The 19,769-nt window shown below is 39.9% G+C and overlaps 1 protein-coding gene across 1 annotated transcript in view; it reads left to right on the top strand.

Moving 5' to 3' along the window:
• CNTD1 (cyclin N-terminal domain containing 1) overlaps positions 1-19,769 on the top strand; it is a 42,616-nt gene that overhangs the window by 10,332 nt on the left and 12,515 nt on the right. The window contains exons 2-5 of the mRNA XM_033918091.1: positions 3,466-3,541; positions 5,443-5,617; positions 8,296-8,458; positions 12,055-12,199. Of these exons, the coding sequence (XP_033773982.1) occupies positions 3,466-3,541; positions 5,443-5,617; positions 8,296-8,458; positions 12,055-12,199 (559 nt within the window). The remainder of the gene's footprint in view (positions 1-3,465; positions 3,542-5,442; positions 5,618-8,295; positions 8,459-12,054; positions 12,200-19,769) is intronic.

The following is a 19,769-nucleotide window of genomic DNA, read 5'->3' as shown; positions in this document are numbered from 1 at the left end:
GTTTTCTCCTGCTGCTCTGCTGTGCCCTGAATCTCCTGCCTCTCTGCCTTTTGCCAAACTTAAAAAGAGGTGCAGACTGTGGTAAGAATGTGATGTGTTGATCCAGATCTAATTGCTCAGAGAGCCCCTGACTCTCCTGTTCCTTGACCCAGTGCGAGCCCATGGTTTTAACCCACGGGTTTAAAAAGGGTTAAAACCACGGGCTCGCTGAGCTAGTTAAAAGTGGTTTTTTTTAAAGTCGCTTCTCTTCAGATGGTCTGCACATGCATCGGGATCGCTACAAAGCAATCCCGGCTGTCGGTTGGGGGCGTGATTCTGATCCCCTCGGACACAGATCCGATCCATGCCCTTAGTGAATCTAACCCTTAGACTTTTGGCTACAGTACAAGTTGGCTATGCAGTCGCATCTACAATCGCTTCCTTTTAGATTGGCCATGGTTGTGGCGGTGGTGGCCTTGTGCAAGGAGGGCATTCTAAGTCATCCTTATCTGGACGACTGGTTGATTCGAGTGAAGTCATTTCAGGAGAGCTCCCTGGTTACGATTCAAGTAGTGAAATTTCTGCAGTCGCTGCGCTGAGTGGGCAACCTGTCCAAACGCCGGTTGACTCTGTCTGTCTCAGCTCTTGATGTATCTTGGAGTTCTTTCCAACACCAGCTTGGAGAGAGCCTTCCTTCCCGAGGCCCGGGTGTTGAAATTGCAGTCGCAGATTCACTTCGTGATGGATTGTCATTGCATTTGGGTGCAGGACTTTCTGCAGGTCTTGGGGGGGGGGGGGTCGATGGCGGCCTCCCTGGAAGTGGTCAGGTGGGCTCATGCTCACATACATCCTCTTCAATATACTCTCCTTTGGCGGTGGTCTCCACAGTTTCAAGATCTGAACTCTCCGGTTCCTCTTCGGAGGTTAGTTCGTTGCCGCCTGTGCTAGTGGCTTCAGTCTTCCAATCTGGTTCAGGGAGTGAGTCTGGATCAGCCCCAGTGGATAGTGCTTCTCACGGACGCCAGTCTCTGGTTGGGGAGCTCAATGTCTCAGCGGTTTAAAATTTTTTTTAATAAACTTGAAACTAGGAAGTGTCCTGGTTGATGAATATTCTGGAGATCAGAGCCATTTAGTTGGTGTTGCTAGCTTTCCAGGCATTGCTGAAGGGCATATAGGTTCGAGTTCTCTTGGACAATGCCACTGTGGTGGCTTACATCAGTCATCAGGTGGGGAACAAAGAGTCATCTGGTAGCGCAGGAGACATCGTTTCTCATGGAATAGGCAGCGACTCATCTTCTGGATACCTCAGCTTCCCACATAGTGGCAGTAGACAATGTCCAGGTGGACTTCCTCAGTCGTCATGTGCTGGATCCCGGAGAGTGGTGTCTCAAGTTAGAAGCCTTCAAATTGATTGTTCAGGCCTGGGGATGGACAGTAAAGGACCTCATAGCCACGAGTGTCAATGCCAAAGCACTGAGGTTCTTCAGTCAGCGCAGGGATTACCAGGCCAAGGGGCTGGATGCTCTGGTGCAGCCTTGGCCGATGGTCAGCCTCCTGTATGTCTTTCCTCTGTAGTCTTTGGTGGGCAGAGTGTTTAATCACATTGCTTGGCATGCAGGCCGTGATATCCTAGTGGCTCCAGACTGGCCCAGGCACTCTTGTTACGCAGATCTGGTTCAGCTTCTTGTGGCAGATCCTCTTCTGCCGCTCTCACCCAACCTTCTGACTCAGTCCCATTCCCATGTTCGATCTGGGTCTCTTTTGTTTTATGGCTTGGCTCTTGAACGGGAACACCTAAATAAGAAAGATTATTCAGGTAAGGTGATCTCAACCCTCCTGGGTTCTTGGAGACTTTCAACCTCTTGGTGTATGTGCACATTTGGCATCTTTTTGAGGATTGGTGTTCTGTGCGGGGCGTGCTTCCCCTTCACGCATCTTTGCCTCACATTTTGGAGTTTTTGCAGGATGGCCTGGAGTGGGGCTTTGCATGGTCCTCCCTCCAGGTAAAGATTGTGGCTTTGTCTTCTTTTCTCTGTCTGGTGCAGTGTCAGCATTTGGTCTCTGCTCCTGATGTGATTCGCTTCTTAAGAACAGTGAAATTGCTCCATCCGCCAGTTCGTTCTTTTTTTGCAGCCTGGGATCTCAATCTGGTTCTTTCCGTGCTGCTTCATCCTCCTTTTGAGCCTCTTGGCTCCTGCATATTGAAGGATCTTACTCTTAAGGAAGTGTTCCCGTTGACCATTACTTCTGCGAGGTGTGTTTCTGAACTGCAAGCTTTTTTGTGCAGGCCTCCCTTCTTGGAGTTCTCAAAGAAGCGGGTTGTGCTGCAGCTGGTTCCCTCCTTTCTTCTGAAGGTAGTTTTGCCTTTTCATGTTAACCAGTCTGTTTAAGGTCTTGGGAGCAGATGCAGTTGCAAAAATCGGATGTCCCTAGGGTCCTTTGCTGGTATGTTCAGCGGATTTTTTGGCGGGTACTTGTAAGGGGGATGGCGCTTCTAAAGCTACGATTGCACACTGGATCAAGGAGGCCATCACTTCAGCATATCTTCTCCAAATGAAACCTGTTCTGGATTTTCTCAAAGCTCATTCCACTCGGGGTAAGGCGGCCTCTTGGGATGAGAGTTTGCTGGTGCCTCCAGTGGATATCTGTAAAGTGGTGATTTGGTCTTCACTCTGTTCTATTGTTTGTCACTGCTGGATGGACGTTCAAGCGTGTCAGGATATGTTATTTGGAGAGCATGTGCTTATGGCAGCCCTTCGGGTGTCCACCTATGATGGGTACTGCTTTGATACGTCCCATCCATTATGTGCTAGTCCTAGAGGGATGCTAAAGAAGGAGAAATTAGGTTCTTAGCTGCTAATTTTTTCTTTTAGTCCCTCCAGACTGGCACAGACCCTACCCTGTCGTGTTATTCGGTATTGTTTTCGCAAAGAGCATGGTATTTTTATCTTGGTTTTTGGGGAACATAATGAGAGCAGTGACATTTGATTCATCTAGTTTAGCTGGTGAACTGTGGGGACGTTTTGGGGAAGGTTCTTGTTCTATTCAGTATCCAACAGTGTTTCCTGATCCGATCCGGATAATTTCTTTGTCTTCTCCATCTGAGAGTGGAGTTGGTTTGTTTTTGACATTTTCAGCCTAGTTAGTTTCTGCTTGGCTATTCGTCAGACTGATTGTAGATGGGACTGCACATTCCACTTGTACTGCAGTCAAAAGTCAATGTCTCAGTCTCCACCTGCTGGCAGAGGAACGTAAGCCCATCCATTCTGTGCAGGTCTGGAGGGATTTAAAGAAAGAAAATTAACAGGTAAGAACTTAGAATGGAACAAAACCAGACCTAGACTGAGGTGGAAAACATAAGCCCTGATCTTCTACAGCTTTCCAATATTTATTATTCTGTATTATTTATTTTTACAGGAAAAAAAATATGAATGATTAGTACCTGTCCTGATTAGGACAAAGTTGACTGCTCTGTTTTCTTCACAGAATTTATATTTCTTTTGTCCGAACAATGGCACCTAGACAACTCTGCAAGATACCAAGCTGTAGAAATATTAGAGAGGTAACATCCCGAGGTTTTCTAATAAAGATCTCACAACTCTATAAATTGATATGTCCAGATAGGCGTGCAGATGCTGTACCTGTTCTATAATGGTAGCTGTGGGACAAATTGCCATTAAAGAATACTAATGATGCAACCAGGTCAATGGGAAGTGTAAATGGGCATGCCTAAGTATACTTGAGAACAAGCATTACATTTGGAGGGCCATTTTCAATATGACATGCAAATCTGAGTTTGGACATTTTACAGAAAATGCATAAAAATCCAATACCAAACATGCCCATTTTCAAAACAAAATGTCTATCTTGTGGGTCCTGGCTCTATATTTGTTGGGACATGCACAAGTTCAGGTGGCTAGCACATGTCTGGTGAAAATTGGATATTTAGGGCCCAATTCACTAAACTTACTGACAGGATCGCTATTGTCTGATTTTTGCCGAGCAACTGATACACAACCGAGTTTACATGCGAATGATGTGATCAGATGCATGCCCTACAGCAAGGGTCTCAAAGTCCCTCCTCGAGGGCCGCAAATCCAGTCAGGTTGTCAGGATTTCCCCAATGAATATGCATGAGATCTATGTGCATGCACTGCTTTCAATGCATATTCATTGGGGAAATCCTGAAAACCCGACTGGATTGCGGCCCTCAAGGAGGGACTTTGAGATCCCTGCCCTACAGCGATGGATCGCTGTAAGCGATCAAAATGCATTTGCAGAGTATTCTTGATGCAATGTATACATGCGCTTGAACTTTGCCCTTTACTACGCAGTTCGTGGGCGTGGTTTATTTGTGCACATCACTGGCGTGCATTGAATGCTTCGGCCACAAGGCATTGTTGTCGTAAAAAGTACAATATAAAGAATACTAGAAGAAAGATTTCTCTTGTCTTGCAAATTTTTGGTGGTAGCTGTTGAAGCTGTGGACAGAGCTGGAGTTTGTTGGAGCTGTTGGACGGATTTCGTAGAAGGTTTGGAAGGAGCAATCTACAACTCTTGGATGCAGTTTTATACAATAAAGCAATCCTATGATGCTCTGTGGCTTCTTGTGCCGTGAAGTGCGAAGCAGACAATGTGACCTCCTGACGTCATATATCCGCATCGAGCCCATAAGGAAGGGGGAGGGGTGATTGCAGTTTACTAGTGCTGGTTCTATTAGTTGGTAAGTTTTTAAAAGGAAAGATTTGTGACCACCGCTGTGCCTTATATTTTTTGTGTACGCAGATTACAGGCATGTATCGAACAGAACTTCAACACGCTTTAAACACATATTTGCAATGCACACGTGATACAGCATATAACACACGAATGAGTTTTTGTGCATATCTATAGTTTATGCAGGATTGTAACCTCGATACTGATATTTCAGAGTAGAAGAGTTGACAAGGATAGGGAGCGACTGGTCATCAGCAGTCGCTTTTTTTCGGATTGGCAAACCCGATCGGTATGTCTTCTGGTTTGTGATTCGATCGCTGCCTACTTTGCAAGGCATTTCATTACTAATCCCCTCATTAGCATGCTCAGATCAGAGATTGGGTGAATGATCGGAAAAACACATCGGACAGCAGTTTTGTGAATCGGGTCAGGAAACACGAACGATCACAAAACCAGTCAAACCGGTTTAGCGACGATCATTACAGGATCGGTAAGTTTAGTGAATCTGGCCCTTAATGTCAGTGCCTGGATTCATGGCCTGGCATTGAATATCAAGAGCTAATTTAACTGATCACAATCAATGCTTCAAAAACTGCTGACTACCACTGGCTAAATATGGACCAGCGAGTATAAATAAATAAATATTTTATTCTTGTAGATAGATAGAAAATTGTAAAAATCCTTTAGTACATCAGGCACTAAAATAGATGTAGCGATTATAAGGATTAACTCATTATTCTTTTTCAGGTTTATGATAAAACATATTGAAGATGTCTATACTTCTGCTGTAATGGCACAGAAGGATGGTGATAAAGCTCCGACAGACAACTGGACCTCTTTCAAAGTCCGTTGCCGTGAGATTTTTTTGCTCAGACTTGTGTCTTGTGTTCAGATTGCAAGTAAACTTTCTTTCCACTGCAGTGTAAGGATATATTAAGATTATTTCTATTTTTCAGTAATCATGTGATGATTATAACATGGCATATAAGTAAAGTCTTTGCTGATTGGTCCTTCCTTAAATTGAACACATAAACTAGTCCTGTGGCATGCAGCAAGAAGGGCAGTTGCCAGTTTTTGGGCAGTTCAGAATTAATTACATCATGATCGTCCCAAAGACTGATAGTCTTCTTTCTTGCTGCAAATTTTCCTCTACAGGCACTTTTGGTTACCCCACAAACTTGGGGCCATATCATAATAGTGTTATGATATTTATCCCAGGACAAGCAGGCAGCATATTCTCACATGTGGATGACGTCATCTACGGAGCCCAGGAACGGACAGCTTTAAAAGTGCATCGCCATTTTAAGAACTTGAGAAAGTTCGCAAACTGTCCACACCGAGTGCCTTCCCGCCTGACACTGCTTGCAGCTCCTCAGTTCTTAGTTTTCCGCGGAGCTAAGTCGTGTTTTTGAACGTTGTTCAAATTTTGCCTTTGTCTTCCCACATGCGTATTTTTTAGTCTTATTTTTTCTGTGTATTATAGATACGTGTTTTTTTTTGCACTAAAAAAAACCCAGTTTAGGATATTTCTTCCTCGCTGTTCTCACCTCGTGGGCTTCGCCTGTCAAGGCCTTGTTGTTTTCCTCAGCCATTGAATTCAATTTGGCTGATGTGGTTTTTCTGTTGATGTCCCGGCTGCTGACTGGGTTTAAAAAGTGTTGCAGGTGCCAATGGCAAATTTCTATCACTGACCCACATAGTTGGTGCTTACAGTGCCTTGGCCCAGAACACCGTATTGAATCCTGTGCGCAGTGTTCTACCCTGCAGAAACGTACAATTAAGAGTCAAAAGCTCCAACAAGAAAAGTTGTTCTGCACCAGTATGGACATTGAGACAACATTACAGCCTTCAACATCGAAAGCATCGATGTTGGCATCACGCCATCAGGTAAGCCAGTTAAAAAGCCACCAGCTCCCCAACAGGTCTTGCAAGTCACCATTGCATCAAGTCCCTTGATGCCGACCTTAATGTCTGGCCTCTCCTACATTGAGGCCTCACCCTCACCGAGGCCAGACAAGGCACCGGTGGTTTGGGCAGAATGACAAACGGTACCAGTACCTTCATACCGTGAGAAGTTCGAAGGGCTTTTCCAAGTCAGTGACATGTTCAAGCTTCTTGCTCCGACACTGACTCCATCGGTACTGGTCCAGCCTGAGCATAAGGCCCACCAAGTCCTGTGGTACCAATACTGGATCTCCAGTACCGTGTTGATGTTCCACATATAAAAAACAGCAGGTCTCATTGCAGATCCCGTTCATCACAATGTCAGTCCATCTCTTCCAGACATCAGCGTTCTTCATCCTCTCAACGATCCAAGTTTGCTCAGCATCGTTTATCTTCAGCTCTCCTTCCCACTCTTCCAAGCGTAAAAGGAAGTCACATCATACACTGTCATCGACACCGGACTCTACACCATTGGTCCCAATGCACTCCTTTGCCAAAAGACTTTTTTGATTTGGACTTACAGTATGACTCAGCGGATGATGTCTCTGAGTCTACTACAGAGACTTATGACACTACTTCTGAAAAGTCTCCTCTCAGAGCTAATCTCCAGCCGAAAGACTTTCTTTCACATAATTCATTTGGTAATTGGGCAAAGAGCTTCCAGTCAAATTAGAAGCTGATTCCGCTCATAGTGTTTCAAGTTTCAAGTTTATTAAGAGATTTTTTAGACCGCTTAATCAAATATCTAAGCGGTTTACAATGTAATAGTACATAAAAATAAAAACATACATCATTATAAAAACAAGGGGTTCTGGAAAAATCCAAATATAAGAAAATACAATCATACAGCCCTATACAAACAATAGGGAAGAGGGGAAGAACTACAGTTTTTATAGAAAAGGTAAACATAAAAGGAAAGTACAGGAGGCTAGGGTAAGATAGCAATTAACTTTATAATTGAAATTTTCAAAGATTTTAAGAGTTTAAGATTTTTGAAATTTTTAAAATATGCAAAGACGAAGAGTAAAACAGTCAGCGGTATTTACCCTGATGGTGGTCTGAAGGTCCATACATGTAAAGATTGTTCACTGTTGTATGAACTTTGCTGTGCTGTGAAATTATCTTGGACAATCCACTGAGTTAGATATTATCTGAAATACAACTGAGGCATATATCCTTTATTGGTGTTTTCAAAGCAAGAATAGAGCATCTAAATTTACCATCATAGTGAAACATTTTCCTAGTAAACTAATTCGGTTATGGATGACTATGGATTTTGACACACTGTCATAATCCTCTTTAGACAGAATGTTCTCTGTTAGTAAGTACTACTGTTGTTGTTATTAAGGGGGTGGGGGAAGGAGGATGATTTCTATTAGAAGGTAACATATTTTAAGGAATCTAATATTTTTAAAGACATTATAAGTACTGTACTTTAAGAGCCCTATTTTATGAAGCAAGACATTTGTTGGAAATTCCAGTTTGTTTATTATATAACCCTTATTATTCTTGAATCTTGCTTAATCAGCTATGTTCTATATGGTCTGTGACAACATTTCTACAGAATTCATATTTAAAAATGGTAGATGTTTTTGGTGTTATAAACTGTATGATAATACAGGGGAAAGTGTTAACTATGCCTTATATGTCCTGTAGGTAATTAACAACACTACAGTTCTGAAATTTCTGCAGTCCTTAGGTTACATGTACAGTAAGGAGGAGTTACTTGAATCAGAACTCACGATTTTGAAGGCTTTACAGTTTCAGATGAATGTTGCCACTCCATGTCCATATGTTGAGATGCTCTTGGAGGTTTTGGGTAAGAATAGTTCTAAAGAAAGCTTGTCATTGTTAGCAATGCTTCCATTATTTTTCCAATAACCAAAGTGAGGCTTACATGTCTGTGGTTTCCTGCTTCATTTCTGTGACCACTTCAGCTATCAAACCAAACTGTCTGATGATTACTACTGCCCAGATGGGCACATACTTGGACATTAGATACATTTTCCCTATTTGTGAGTACTAGATCCAGCATTGCTTTTTCCCTCATCAGTTCCATCACCATTTGTCTGACCAGAGCACATTAAAGGGCATCCCCTATCTCCCTACTTCTTTTTGATTCCACAGACAGAACTTTCTAATCTGCATCTGGCAAGTTGAAAATACCCAGCATCAGCATTTCTCCTTTCTTCCCCAGCTTTTGGATATCTGCAACAAGATCTTTATCAAATTGCTGCGATTGAGTTGGAGGTCTGTAAGCAACACCCATGTAGAAAGAAGTTCCATCTTCTTTTTTCAAAGCTATCCATATCGCTTCTTCCTTTTCCCAGGCCCCTGCATTTCAGTTACTTGGATATTGGTCTTTACATAGAAAGATACTCTTCCATTTTTTCAACCATTTCTGTCCTTTCTGAAAAGATTATAGCCGGTATGTTAGCATCCCAACCATGGGAATCACTGAACCCGTGTCTCTTTGATCACTGCAATATCCAAGTCTGCCTCTTACATCAGGTCTTATAGATCATGATTTTTGTTGCCTAGACTGCGATTCTTTCTGGTCATTTCCAGTGGCGTAGTAAGGTGGGTGCGGTCTGCCCTGGAACGGTCATCCTAAGGAATCTCCCCTGTACCTTTTTTACTTCCCCCGCCCCGGTCACCGCTCACCCTTACTTTGCCACTGGTCATTGCTTTCCAGCTACTTTTCAGTGGCAATTTTATTTTTTGTCTAGTTTCTTGTTTAGTTTCACTTCCTGTTGCCTTACCAAGAAGTGTATTGCTAATATTATTATTTGCATTGCTATCTTTACTACAGTCACCTCTTGTCTTGCTGGGGATGCATACATATGCCACCCCCTCCTTCTAGTTTAAATACCTAGAAACATATTTTTGAACAGTGTATCTATATTTTCAGAAAGCTTTTGATAAGGTTCCTCATGAAAGGCTCCTGAGAAAATTAGTCGTGGATTAGGAGGCAATGTTCAGTTGTGGATTAGTAATTGGTTGTTGATCAGAAAACAGAGGGTAGGATTAAATGGTAATTTTTCTCAATGAAAGAGGGTAAATAGTGGAGTGTCGCAGGGATCTGTTTTGGGACTGGTGCTATGTAACTTATTTATAAATGATCTGGAAATTGGAATGATGAGTGAGGTGATTAAATTTGCAGATGACACCAAACTGTTCTAAGTTGTTAAAATGCATATAGACTGTGAAAAACTGCAGGAAGACCTTAGGAAATTGGAGGACTGGGTGTCCAAATGGCAGATGAAATTTAATGTGAACAAATGCAAAGTGATGCACATTGGGAAGAATAACCCAAATCATAGTTATTAGATGCTAGGGTCCACCTTGGGGAGGGGAGGGGGGGGTAAGCACCCAAGGAAAAGATCTGAGTGTCATTGTAGACAATATGCTGAAACCTTCTGCTCAATGTGCAGCGGTGGACAAAAAGGCAAATAAGATGCTAAGAATTATTAGAAAAGGGAATGTTATAATGCCTCTGTATCACTTCATGGTACAAACTCCCCTTGAGTATTGCGTTCAGTTCCGGTTGCCTTATCTCAAAAAAAAATATAGTGGAACTAGAAAAGGTTCAAAGAAGAGTGGTCAAGATGAGGAAAGACTAAAGAGATTTGGGCTCCCTAGCCTTGAAAAGAGATGGCTGAGAGAAGATATGACTGACGTCTACAAAATCCTAAGTGGTGTAGAATGGGTACAAGTGGATGGATTTTTTACTCCATCAAAATTTCAGACTAGGGGACACTCGATGAAGTTACTTAGGTCATCTTCCCAAAACTTATTAGTTATTCCATCTTTAAAAATTATAGGCACCCGTAGATTAGACATGTTTTCAGTCGTGGGCCCCCAATGGTGGAATTTATTGCCCCAATATATAAAAAATGAAAAAGACATTCCCTCTTTTAAGAAATCTTTAAAAACATTTCTTTTTAAAAAGATTTTTAATACATAAAAATTTTGCTTTTTAATAAAATTTTTTCCGTTTCAAGAATTTTACTACCTCCTCAATGTTTTACCCTTAAATGTGTTTCTGATTATAAGATATGTAACTTTAACCTCCCTTTCCTCCCAATTGTTGTCTGTCTTGTCCAATATCTAATGTTTATATATTTATTGTATGTTTTTATCTTAATTAATTGTATTTTAATGTACATCGCTTTGTATAAAAATATAGCGATTTATCAAATATTTAATAAACCTTGAAACCTTGAATACTTATAAAACCGATAGGAGGAAATATTTTTCACTCAGAGAATAGTTAAGCTCTGGAATGTGTTGCCAGAGGATGTGGTAACAGCTGTTAATGTAGCTGGGTTTAAAAATTTTTTATACAAGTTCCTGAAGGAAAAGTCCATAGTTTGCTATTGAGATAAACATGGGGGAAGCTAAAGCTTTCCCTGGTATTGGTAGCATAGAGTGTTACTACTATTTGGGTATTTGCTAGGTGACCTGGATTGGCCACTGTGGAAACAAGATACTGGGCTAGATGGACCACTGCTCTGACCCAGTAAGGCTATTCTTATGTTCTTAGATGTATGCATGCATTTTCTTTGTCCCTAGTGGGTTCATAGTCTAAGTTGTTCTTTGTACTTATGGGAATGGAGGGTTACAAGGAGCTGCAGTGGGAACTGAACCCAGTTCACCAGGTTCAAAGCCTGTTTCACTAACCATTAGACTCCTCCTCCTCAACTTATTCTAGCCTCTTACTGGGCTGGTTGGAAGGAGCCTTGGTCAGCTCACATTTGGATGTAATGCACTTCTTCAAAGGGGTAGCATATTTTATTATGTCCTCCAGTGTGAAACATAGTTCCATCACTCAATCTCAATTGGTTTTACAAACGTTGATGGTAAGGAGTCTGCTGGAAAGAGAGAATCCCTAGAGCACTCTTCTATTTGTGTAATTCTGGCCGTTTAAGATAGCACCCATGAGTATTTGGCTGCATATTCGTGGCCTAGTGCACTGGTTCCCAACCCTGTCCTGGAGGACTACCAGGCCAGTCGGGTTTTCAGGATAGCCCTAATGAATATGCATGAGAGAGATCTGCATGTTATGGAGGTGCAAGGCATGCAAATCTGCTCCATGCATATTCATTAGGGCTATCCTGAAAACCCGACTGGCCTGGTGGTCCTCCAGGACAGGGTTGGGAACCACTGGCCTAGTGCTTCCAGAAAAAATACCCAAAAAACCCCACCGGTTGTGTTATTTGATTTACACAATAATGCATGTATTACATGCATCTGCATGCTTTCCATTATATTATAATGTAGAATAAAACATGTGCTTTGGGGCAAAAATCATACATTTTTCCCTTAATACACATTAGTAATTAGCCTTAGTGCCTCAAAAAGAGAAAAATGGTAACTGCATCACTAAATAGATGTTTTTTTTTTAAATTATAGGACACAATGGCTGTGAATTACCTATGAAACACTTGCATGATATCTGCTTGAAGATTCTTGATCTAGTCTACCTCCTGAGGAACTCCATCTATGAAACTTTATTACGAGCTGCTGTGGAAAACTCTTCACCTAGTGAACTTCAGAGGTAAGCCAGGACTTCTCTATTCTGCCTTTACCTATTTGGTTCAAGGTCAGATTACATTATAAGAGGTTGGGTCAGTTACCCAGGAAGTTACAATGGACAGTTTGACATGGACATTCAATAGAGTTAACGAACTTGCTGGACTTCTTCGAGGGAGTAAACAGGCGGCTAGACAAGGTGTGACCCGGCCAACATTGTATACCTGGATTTTCAGAAGGCGTTTGATAAGATTCCGCATGAATGACTACTTTGAAAAACTGCGAGAATCGAGGGTGAAATACTCACATGGATTAAAAACTGGCTGGCGGATAGGAAGCAGAGAGTGGGGGTAAATGGACAATACTCAGACTGGAAAAACGTCACCAGTGGTGTGCCACAGGGTTTGGTGCTTGGACCTGTGCTCTTAATATATTTATAAACGACCTGGAAATTAGTACAACGAGTGAGGTGATTAAATTTGCAGACGATACGAAGATATTCAGAGTAGTGAAGACGCAGGAGGATTGTGAAGATCTGCAAGGTGACATAAACACGCTCGAGAAATGGACCGCAACATGGCAAATGAGGTTCAACGTGGAGAAGTGTAAGGTAATGCATTTTGGTAACAAAAATCTTATACACGAATACAGAATGTCCGGGGCGGTACTCGGAGAGACCCCCCAGGAAAGAGACTTAGGAGTACTACAAGTTGATGAAGCCATCCGTGCAATGCGTGGTGGCAGCGAAAAGGGAGAACAGAATGCTAGGAATGATTAAGAAGGGGATCACGAACAGATCGGAGAAGGTTATCATGCCGCTGTACTGGGCCATGGTACGCCCTCACCTAGAATACTGCGTCCAGCACTGGTCGCCGTACATGAAGAAGGACATGGTACTACTCGAAAGGGTCCAGAGAAGAGTGGCTAAAATGATTAAGGGGCTGGAGTTGCCATACAGTGAGAGATTAGAGAAACTGGGCCTCTTCTCCCTTGAAAAGAGGAGAGACTGAGAGGGGCATGATAGAAACACTCAAGATACTGAAGGGAATAGACTTAGTAGATAAAGACAGGTTGTTCACCCTCTCCAAGGTAGGGAAAATGAGAGGGTACTCTCTAAAGTTAAAAGGGGATAGATTCTGTACAAACGTAAGGAAGTTCTTCTTCACTCAGAGTGGTAAAAAACTGGAACGCTTTTCCGGAGGCTCCAGGGATTCAAGACAAAGTTAGACAAGTTCCTGCTGAACCAGAATGTACGCAGGTAGGGCTAGTCTCATCTTGGTCTTTGACCTAGGGGCTGCCGTGGGAGTGGACTGCTGGGCACGATGGACCACTGGTTCGACCCAGCAGCTGAAATTCTTATGTATATATTCTTTATTGTCCCTCCAGACTGGCACAGATGGATGGGTTTATGCTTCTCTGCCAGCAGGTGGAGACTGAGAACACATTGACTTTTGGCAGTAGTACAAATGGCCTGTGCAGTCCCATCTACAATCAGTCCATTCTCAGTCTCCAGCGGGTGGAGGTGGTAAGCCTGTGCAGTCTTTCCTCTTGTTAGTTAGGGCCTGTTGGATCTGATTAGTGGCCTTTTTTATTGTCCTTTTTTTTGTCTGGACAGAATTTCGGGGACCCTTTCGTGAGTCCATCCGATCTCAGGGGTGCCATACTTCAGCGGCTGACACACTCCCCATTTCCCTTACCTCCCCAATTTTTTTAATTAGAGATGCCTCAGTTGTATGCCTTGCCCGAAGGCAAAGACCACAGCTTTTAGAGCCAGTGGGATCTGCTCCTTTGTCTGGTAGTTTTTCTATTAAAAAAAAAAAAAGCTGTCCTGAGGCAGTGCCGGTTTGAATAGAAGCCTTTAATTGACTTTAATTGCTTTTTATTGCTAACCAGCAGTTTGGTTTTCCTCCTTAGTAGTTCTTCCCGCCGAGTGGTTGAGGTATCAGCTTCAGGTGCTTCGGGTGTCAGTAAAAGGGATTCCCCTTTGCACGTGCACTGCTTATCGGCAGTCAGTGGTAGGGAGGCCTGTGCTTCTCCTACAGCCCACATAGGGATTTCCCTAGCCAGCGGTATGGAAAATGAGGTTTCCTATACTGTTGATAGTACTTGGGATTCCCTTACCGCTTCAGCTGCTTTTGCAGGCAGTTCTGTTTTAGCTCTTGGGTTCATTCAGGCCTCTTTGCTGCTACAAACATTGGAGGTTTTTTCAGTGGGTTTTTCTTTGGTTTGATGGGAAGCTTCGCCATTTTGCCTGTGGAACAGGTCTCAGGTGATTTTTCTTCTCTGGCAGCGTGCCTTTTGCTGCCATGGGGTTTTGCCCCTGATTTTGTCTTAGCCATGTACAAGGCTTACTTGCAGGTGGCTAGGGGTCCTGCTTCATCCACAGGATGGCCCCGAAGCCCATGGAGATTTAAAGGGCTTCGGGGCTGTTGCCAATCAGCAGCCGCTAGCGCGGCTTTGTAGAAGATAATAATAATAATAACTTTATTCTTCTATACCGCCACAATCTTGCGACTTCTAGGCGGTTTACAATCAAGAGTGCTGGACATTCAGCGAAATACAATAAGTAGATATTCAGAGGAAATACAGAGATCAGAGACCTCAGGAGGCAATAGTATAGAAATACAATTTGCTAAGCGAAAATGTAATATGTATATTTTAGTAGGTAATGTCCGACAGGACCTGTTGGGGATAAATAGCAATGTAAAGTTACGATAAGATGAAGAGGGGGTAAAACTTTTTTAAAGCACATTCCCTGAAAAGATAGGTTTTTAGATCTTTCCTAAAACTCTTGCAATTATATTGCTGACTTATTTGACCTGGTAAAAATTTCCATCATTTAGCAATTTGATAAGCCCATGTTAAATTAAACATTCTAGTGCAGTGGTATTCAACCCAGTCCTCAGGGACCACCTGGCCAGTCGGGTTTTCAGAATATCCACAATGAATAATATGGATGACAGATTTTGAAAAGCCGACTGGCCAGGTGGTCCCTGAGGACTGGGTTGAATACCACTGTTCTAGTATACCTTATACCTTTGATATCAGGAAAATGAAAAAATTAATCTAGTCTCAAATTGAATACTCCAATTTTTTTTTTTTTTTGCATAATTTAACAATGGATACTTATATTCAGGTGTAGCCTCTTGACGTACTTTAACATCATACAAAGGGGCGTGGCTTAACGCGAACACAGGATGGAGGTGTGATCACGACGCTCCTCTATATCTGGGCAAAATTTTAAAATTATAATTCTCTTATTGCTGATTTTGAGATAAAAAACAAGTTTAAATTAAACTTAAAACTATTGCAGACTAATATTGAGTTCCTCCGATAAAATCGAGATTGATCCTGAGAGAGGAAAACTGAAAGAAAGATTGCCGGTTTTTCTCTCAGCGCTGGATTGACGCGGCAGATAACTGACAGAAAAGAAATCTATCAAATAGAAACAATCGGATAACAACGCTGTTATTAAAGTAAGATTTGAAAAGAAAGGAGACGGATTATCTCTGTATTAAGGCAGCACGGAGGTAAGAAATAGCTGTTAAAAACTTGAACTGACTAACAGCTAAAGAGAAACGGATCTTGAAGTGAAATCGCTGTCAGATGAGATGATTTAATACAGCCCTCTCCTGCCGAAGATAAATTAAAACCTTAAAGACATTGAATATTACTAGCTTTTAGAGGTATAGATACGGCACGGTAGAGAAGAGAACTGTTTCAAGAAATAAAACTGATTAACGTTTTAAAAAAAAAAGAACGATCCCAATGTGAGACAGTTGACAGTTGATTATCTAAACTATGACAGTTTAAGGCAGCCCTTTCTAGTCAGCGCTGAGTTGGAGCCCTGAGATAAAACTGGTCCTTTACCTGAAGCCAGTTTTCTTGTTCGTTTTTCCTCAGCGATGGTTCAACATTGGGACAGATAACAGATAAAAAATTCTATAAACGCAAATAATACATATTGCTGCTGATATTAAGGGAAGTTTTGGAAAAAGTTAAAAGAAATACGTGATTATATTAATGCTGATTTGAATGCTGAGAGAGTGAAAGAAGGCTTATGAAGATTTAATTTGAAAAAGACATACAGCATTCTCAGGGGATTGAAAAAAGAAAACTGATAGAGAGAGGAATACTGGCATTTTCTCTCAATAATTAAGTGCCAAAGCACTGAAAACAAATAAATATCAGCTTATTAAAATAAAAGAAATTCTGAATTGAATATTGCTTTCCTCTGACAAAGCTGCGATTGGGCTTGTGAGAGAGGAGACAGAGAAAAGGATCAACGGAACTTTAAACTTTAAAAAAAAAAAACCGAAGCAACAGGACATCGAGGCAATTGAGAGACGCTGAGAAAAAACAGAAGACAGTTACTTCAAGTTGGTCAAAATAAGGGAAAATAACTCTATAAAGTGTTGCTCTCCTCAATCGGGGCTGCGATTGGGCTTGTGAGAGGAGAGGAAAAACTACTAAGAATTTTTTTTTTTTTTTTTTTGTCAGCGCTGAAAAATTAAAACTTGTGAAAGAAATTGACTAATCTGAGAGAGATCTAAGGGAAGGAAATGTTGTTGGACTGAATGTTCCCCTCCTTCATTGAGACAGTGAAAGTGAGAAAAGTAAAAGAAAAAAGGAAAGAATTTTCAAACTGACATAGGTAAAAGATAAAAGAAGGAGAAAAAAAATTAAAAATAACCATCTAGCCAATATTAAAGAGATAAATAAACTAAAAAAGGAATATTCAAGATTGTGACAGATAACTGAGGAAAAGAAAAGGGCTTAAAAAGAAAATTTCTACTAAATCTTGGAAGAAAAGAGATTAAAAACCTAAGAATATCAAATCTAAACCTAAGAGACTAAATATAAGAAATAAGAATAACCAAGAAAAAGAAAACAACAACATGGCAAGCACCAGACAAAACAAAAATGAGGCTGGTACATCTGCAAAAAGACAGAAACAAGACCAAATAACACCAAGCAAAATACCACTTCCTATCGAAGAATCAGACATATTAAGCAAAACAGAAGTTATGGAAGAACTAAGACAAATCAAACAAATGCTTAAGGAAACTATAACTAATATGTCGGAAATGAAAGAAGAAATTTTAAATATTCATAGACAAATGGAAGTGAATAACAAAAGAACAACTGAACTAGAATCAAAAATGGAAGCTATAGAATGTGAATCAAAAAGATGTAAAAACGACAGCCTGGAATTAAATAAATTAAAAGATCAACTGGAGGACTACGAGAATAGAGGAAGAAGGAAAAACATTAAACTTTTTGGAATACAAGAAAATTTAGAGGGAAAAAATACTATCCTTTTCCTTGAAAATTTAATTCCAAAAATACTACAGTTAGACTTGAAACAACCAATTGAAATAGAAAGGGCGCATAGAATCCCAATTAAAAATTTAGAAAACAAAGACAGACCAAGACCAATAATTTTCAAAATGCTGAGATACCAACAAGCACTAGAAATACTAAATGCTGCAAAAAAAGATAAAAACCTAAATTATAAAGGATCAAGATTATGGTTTTTACCAGACTTTGCCAAAAACACAGCAAATAAAAGAAAGAGACTACTAGACATGAGACCTCTACTAAAAGAAAAAGGATTTAAATATGGTCTATACTACCCGGCGAAAATGAGAGTATCATCTGGAGACAAATCCTTATATTTTGAGGATCCCGAAAAACTAAAAGATTTTCTCTCTAAACCAGAACCTATGATATTTTAACATAGAACATTAAGATGGTTTTGAGGACTCTATGAAAAATTAGAAAAATATGACATATCGAAATATCTGAAGAAAAGGAGGAAAACAATATAAAAAAATTATAAGAAAGAAAGAACAAAATATAGGAAAATTATTAAATAATACACTACATATATGTTTAAAATAATTATATGTTGAAATCATAATACTAAGGAAATACAAATTAACATATTGTTAAATGGATAAAGATACATTAATGAAATGTTATGGAAAATGATTAAAGATATAAAAGATCAATATAGATAGATAGAAGGGAAATTTGTTTAAATATTGAATATTGATTGCCTGGAATGGGGAGAATGTTCGGATTACAGTTCCAATGTGTATCCTTAAGCAGCCAATGTACTGGGTGGGAAAGGGAGGGACAAGGAGAATATTCACTAGAATAATTAAGGGAGATACATTAGGGTTAAATATGTGTGTCATGAAGAAAATTTTTTGGATATTAAATATGAAAGAGGAGAGGAAGAATAAGATAATGAAAAGTATTAAAATGTATAATGTCTTTTAAAATATATTCTATTAATGTCAATGGCCTGAATCATGTAATTAAAAGGAAAAAAGTATTAACATTTTTAAAAAAGCAAAATGCGGATATTTACTGTCTGCAAGAGACCCATCTTAATATGAAGGAATCACAGAAATTATCAGGTGGATGGATAAAGGAATGTTTTTTTGCTCCAGCAGTGGGTAAAAAAGCAGGGGTTGCAATTCTTATAAATAAAAAATGTATGGCCAATATAAAGGTAAAAAGTTCAGATCCACATGGAAGATGGATACATATCGATATAGGTATGGGAAATGATACCCTGACGTTATTTAATATATATGCCCCTAATTCGAATCAATCAGAATTTTTCAAAAAGCTACAAAATATGTTATTACCACTGGCTGCCTCTAATTTAGTGGTGGCTGGAGATTTTAATGCTGTAATGGATCCATTATTGGATAAAAAACCAGGTAAAAATATTAAATCTTTAGGTCTAGATAATTTAGTTCGATCATGTGATTTGAAGGATATATGGCGTATTCTTCATTTTAATGATCAGGAATATTCATTTTGTTCACAGGTTCATAAATCATTTTCAAGAATAGATTATATTTTTGTTTCAACAAATAAAGTGCAACAGGTGATTAAAGCCTCCATTGATCCTATTATCATTTCGGATCATGCGGGAATATGGATAGAATTACAATTAGATCAATTAGAAAATAATAGACCTCTTTGGAGATTTGATAATGCATTGCTTGTGGATGACAAATTTTTGGAAAATTTTAAAACACAAATTAATGAATTTTTTCAAACAAATTTAGTGGAAGATACATCTATAGAGAATGTATGGGATGCATTTAAAGCAACTATGAGGGGTAATATTATATCATATTCAGCTTTTATTAGGAAACAGATCAAAAAACAATATATAGAATTAGAAAAAGAAATAAAAATATTAGAAGCTAAATTGATAAGTAAATGGGAATAGTTTCAAGTTTCAAGTTTATTAAATTATTTGATTGAACGCTTTTCAGGATACAAAGCGTTTTACAAAGAAATAAAATTGGATTTCTTAAAATCACAAATACATCGTAAATAAAAATAATTACTTAAAAAATTAAAAAACGAACTGGGGTAACAAACACATGGAACAGTAGGAAAGGAGGGAAAAGAATAAATACAATAAAAAAAAAAAAAAACAAGATGAGTTAATCAGATTGGGTTAGAACATAAGGATAATGTGAGAAAAGGATTTACAAACTTGAAAATCTAAAAAAAGGGGATATATACTCAGAGTTTAATATAAAATGATAACATTAGGAATG

Source organism: Geotrypetes seraphini, chromosome 13 (assembly GCF_902459505.1).
Source record: "Geotrypetes seraphini chromosome 13, aGeoSer1.1, whole genome shotgun sequence".
In the NCBI taxonomy this organism is placed as follows: Eukaryota; Metazoa; Chordata; class Amphibia; order Gymnophiona; family Dermophiidae; genus Geotrypetes; species Geotrypetes seraphini.
Note: the sequence above shows the minus strand (reverse complement) of the source record. Positions and strands in the feature narration are given on the sequence as shown.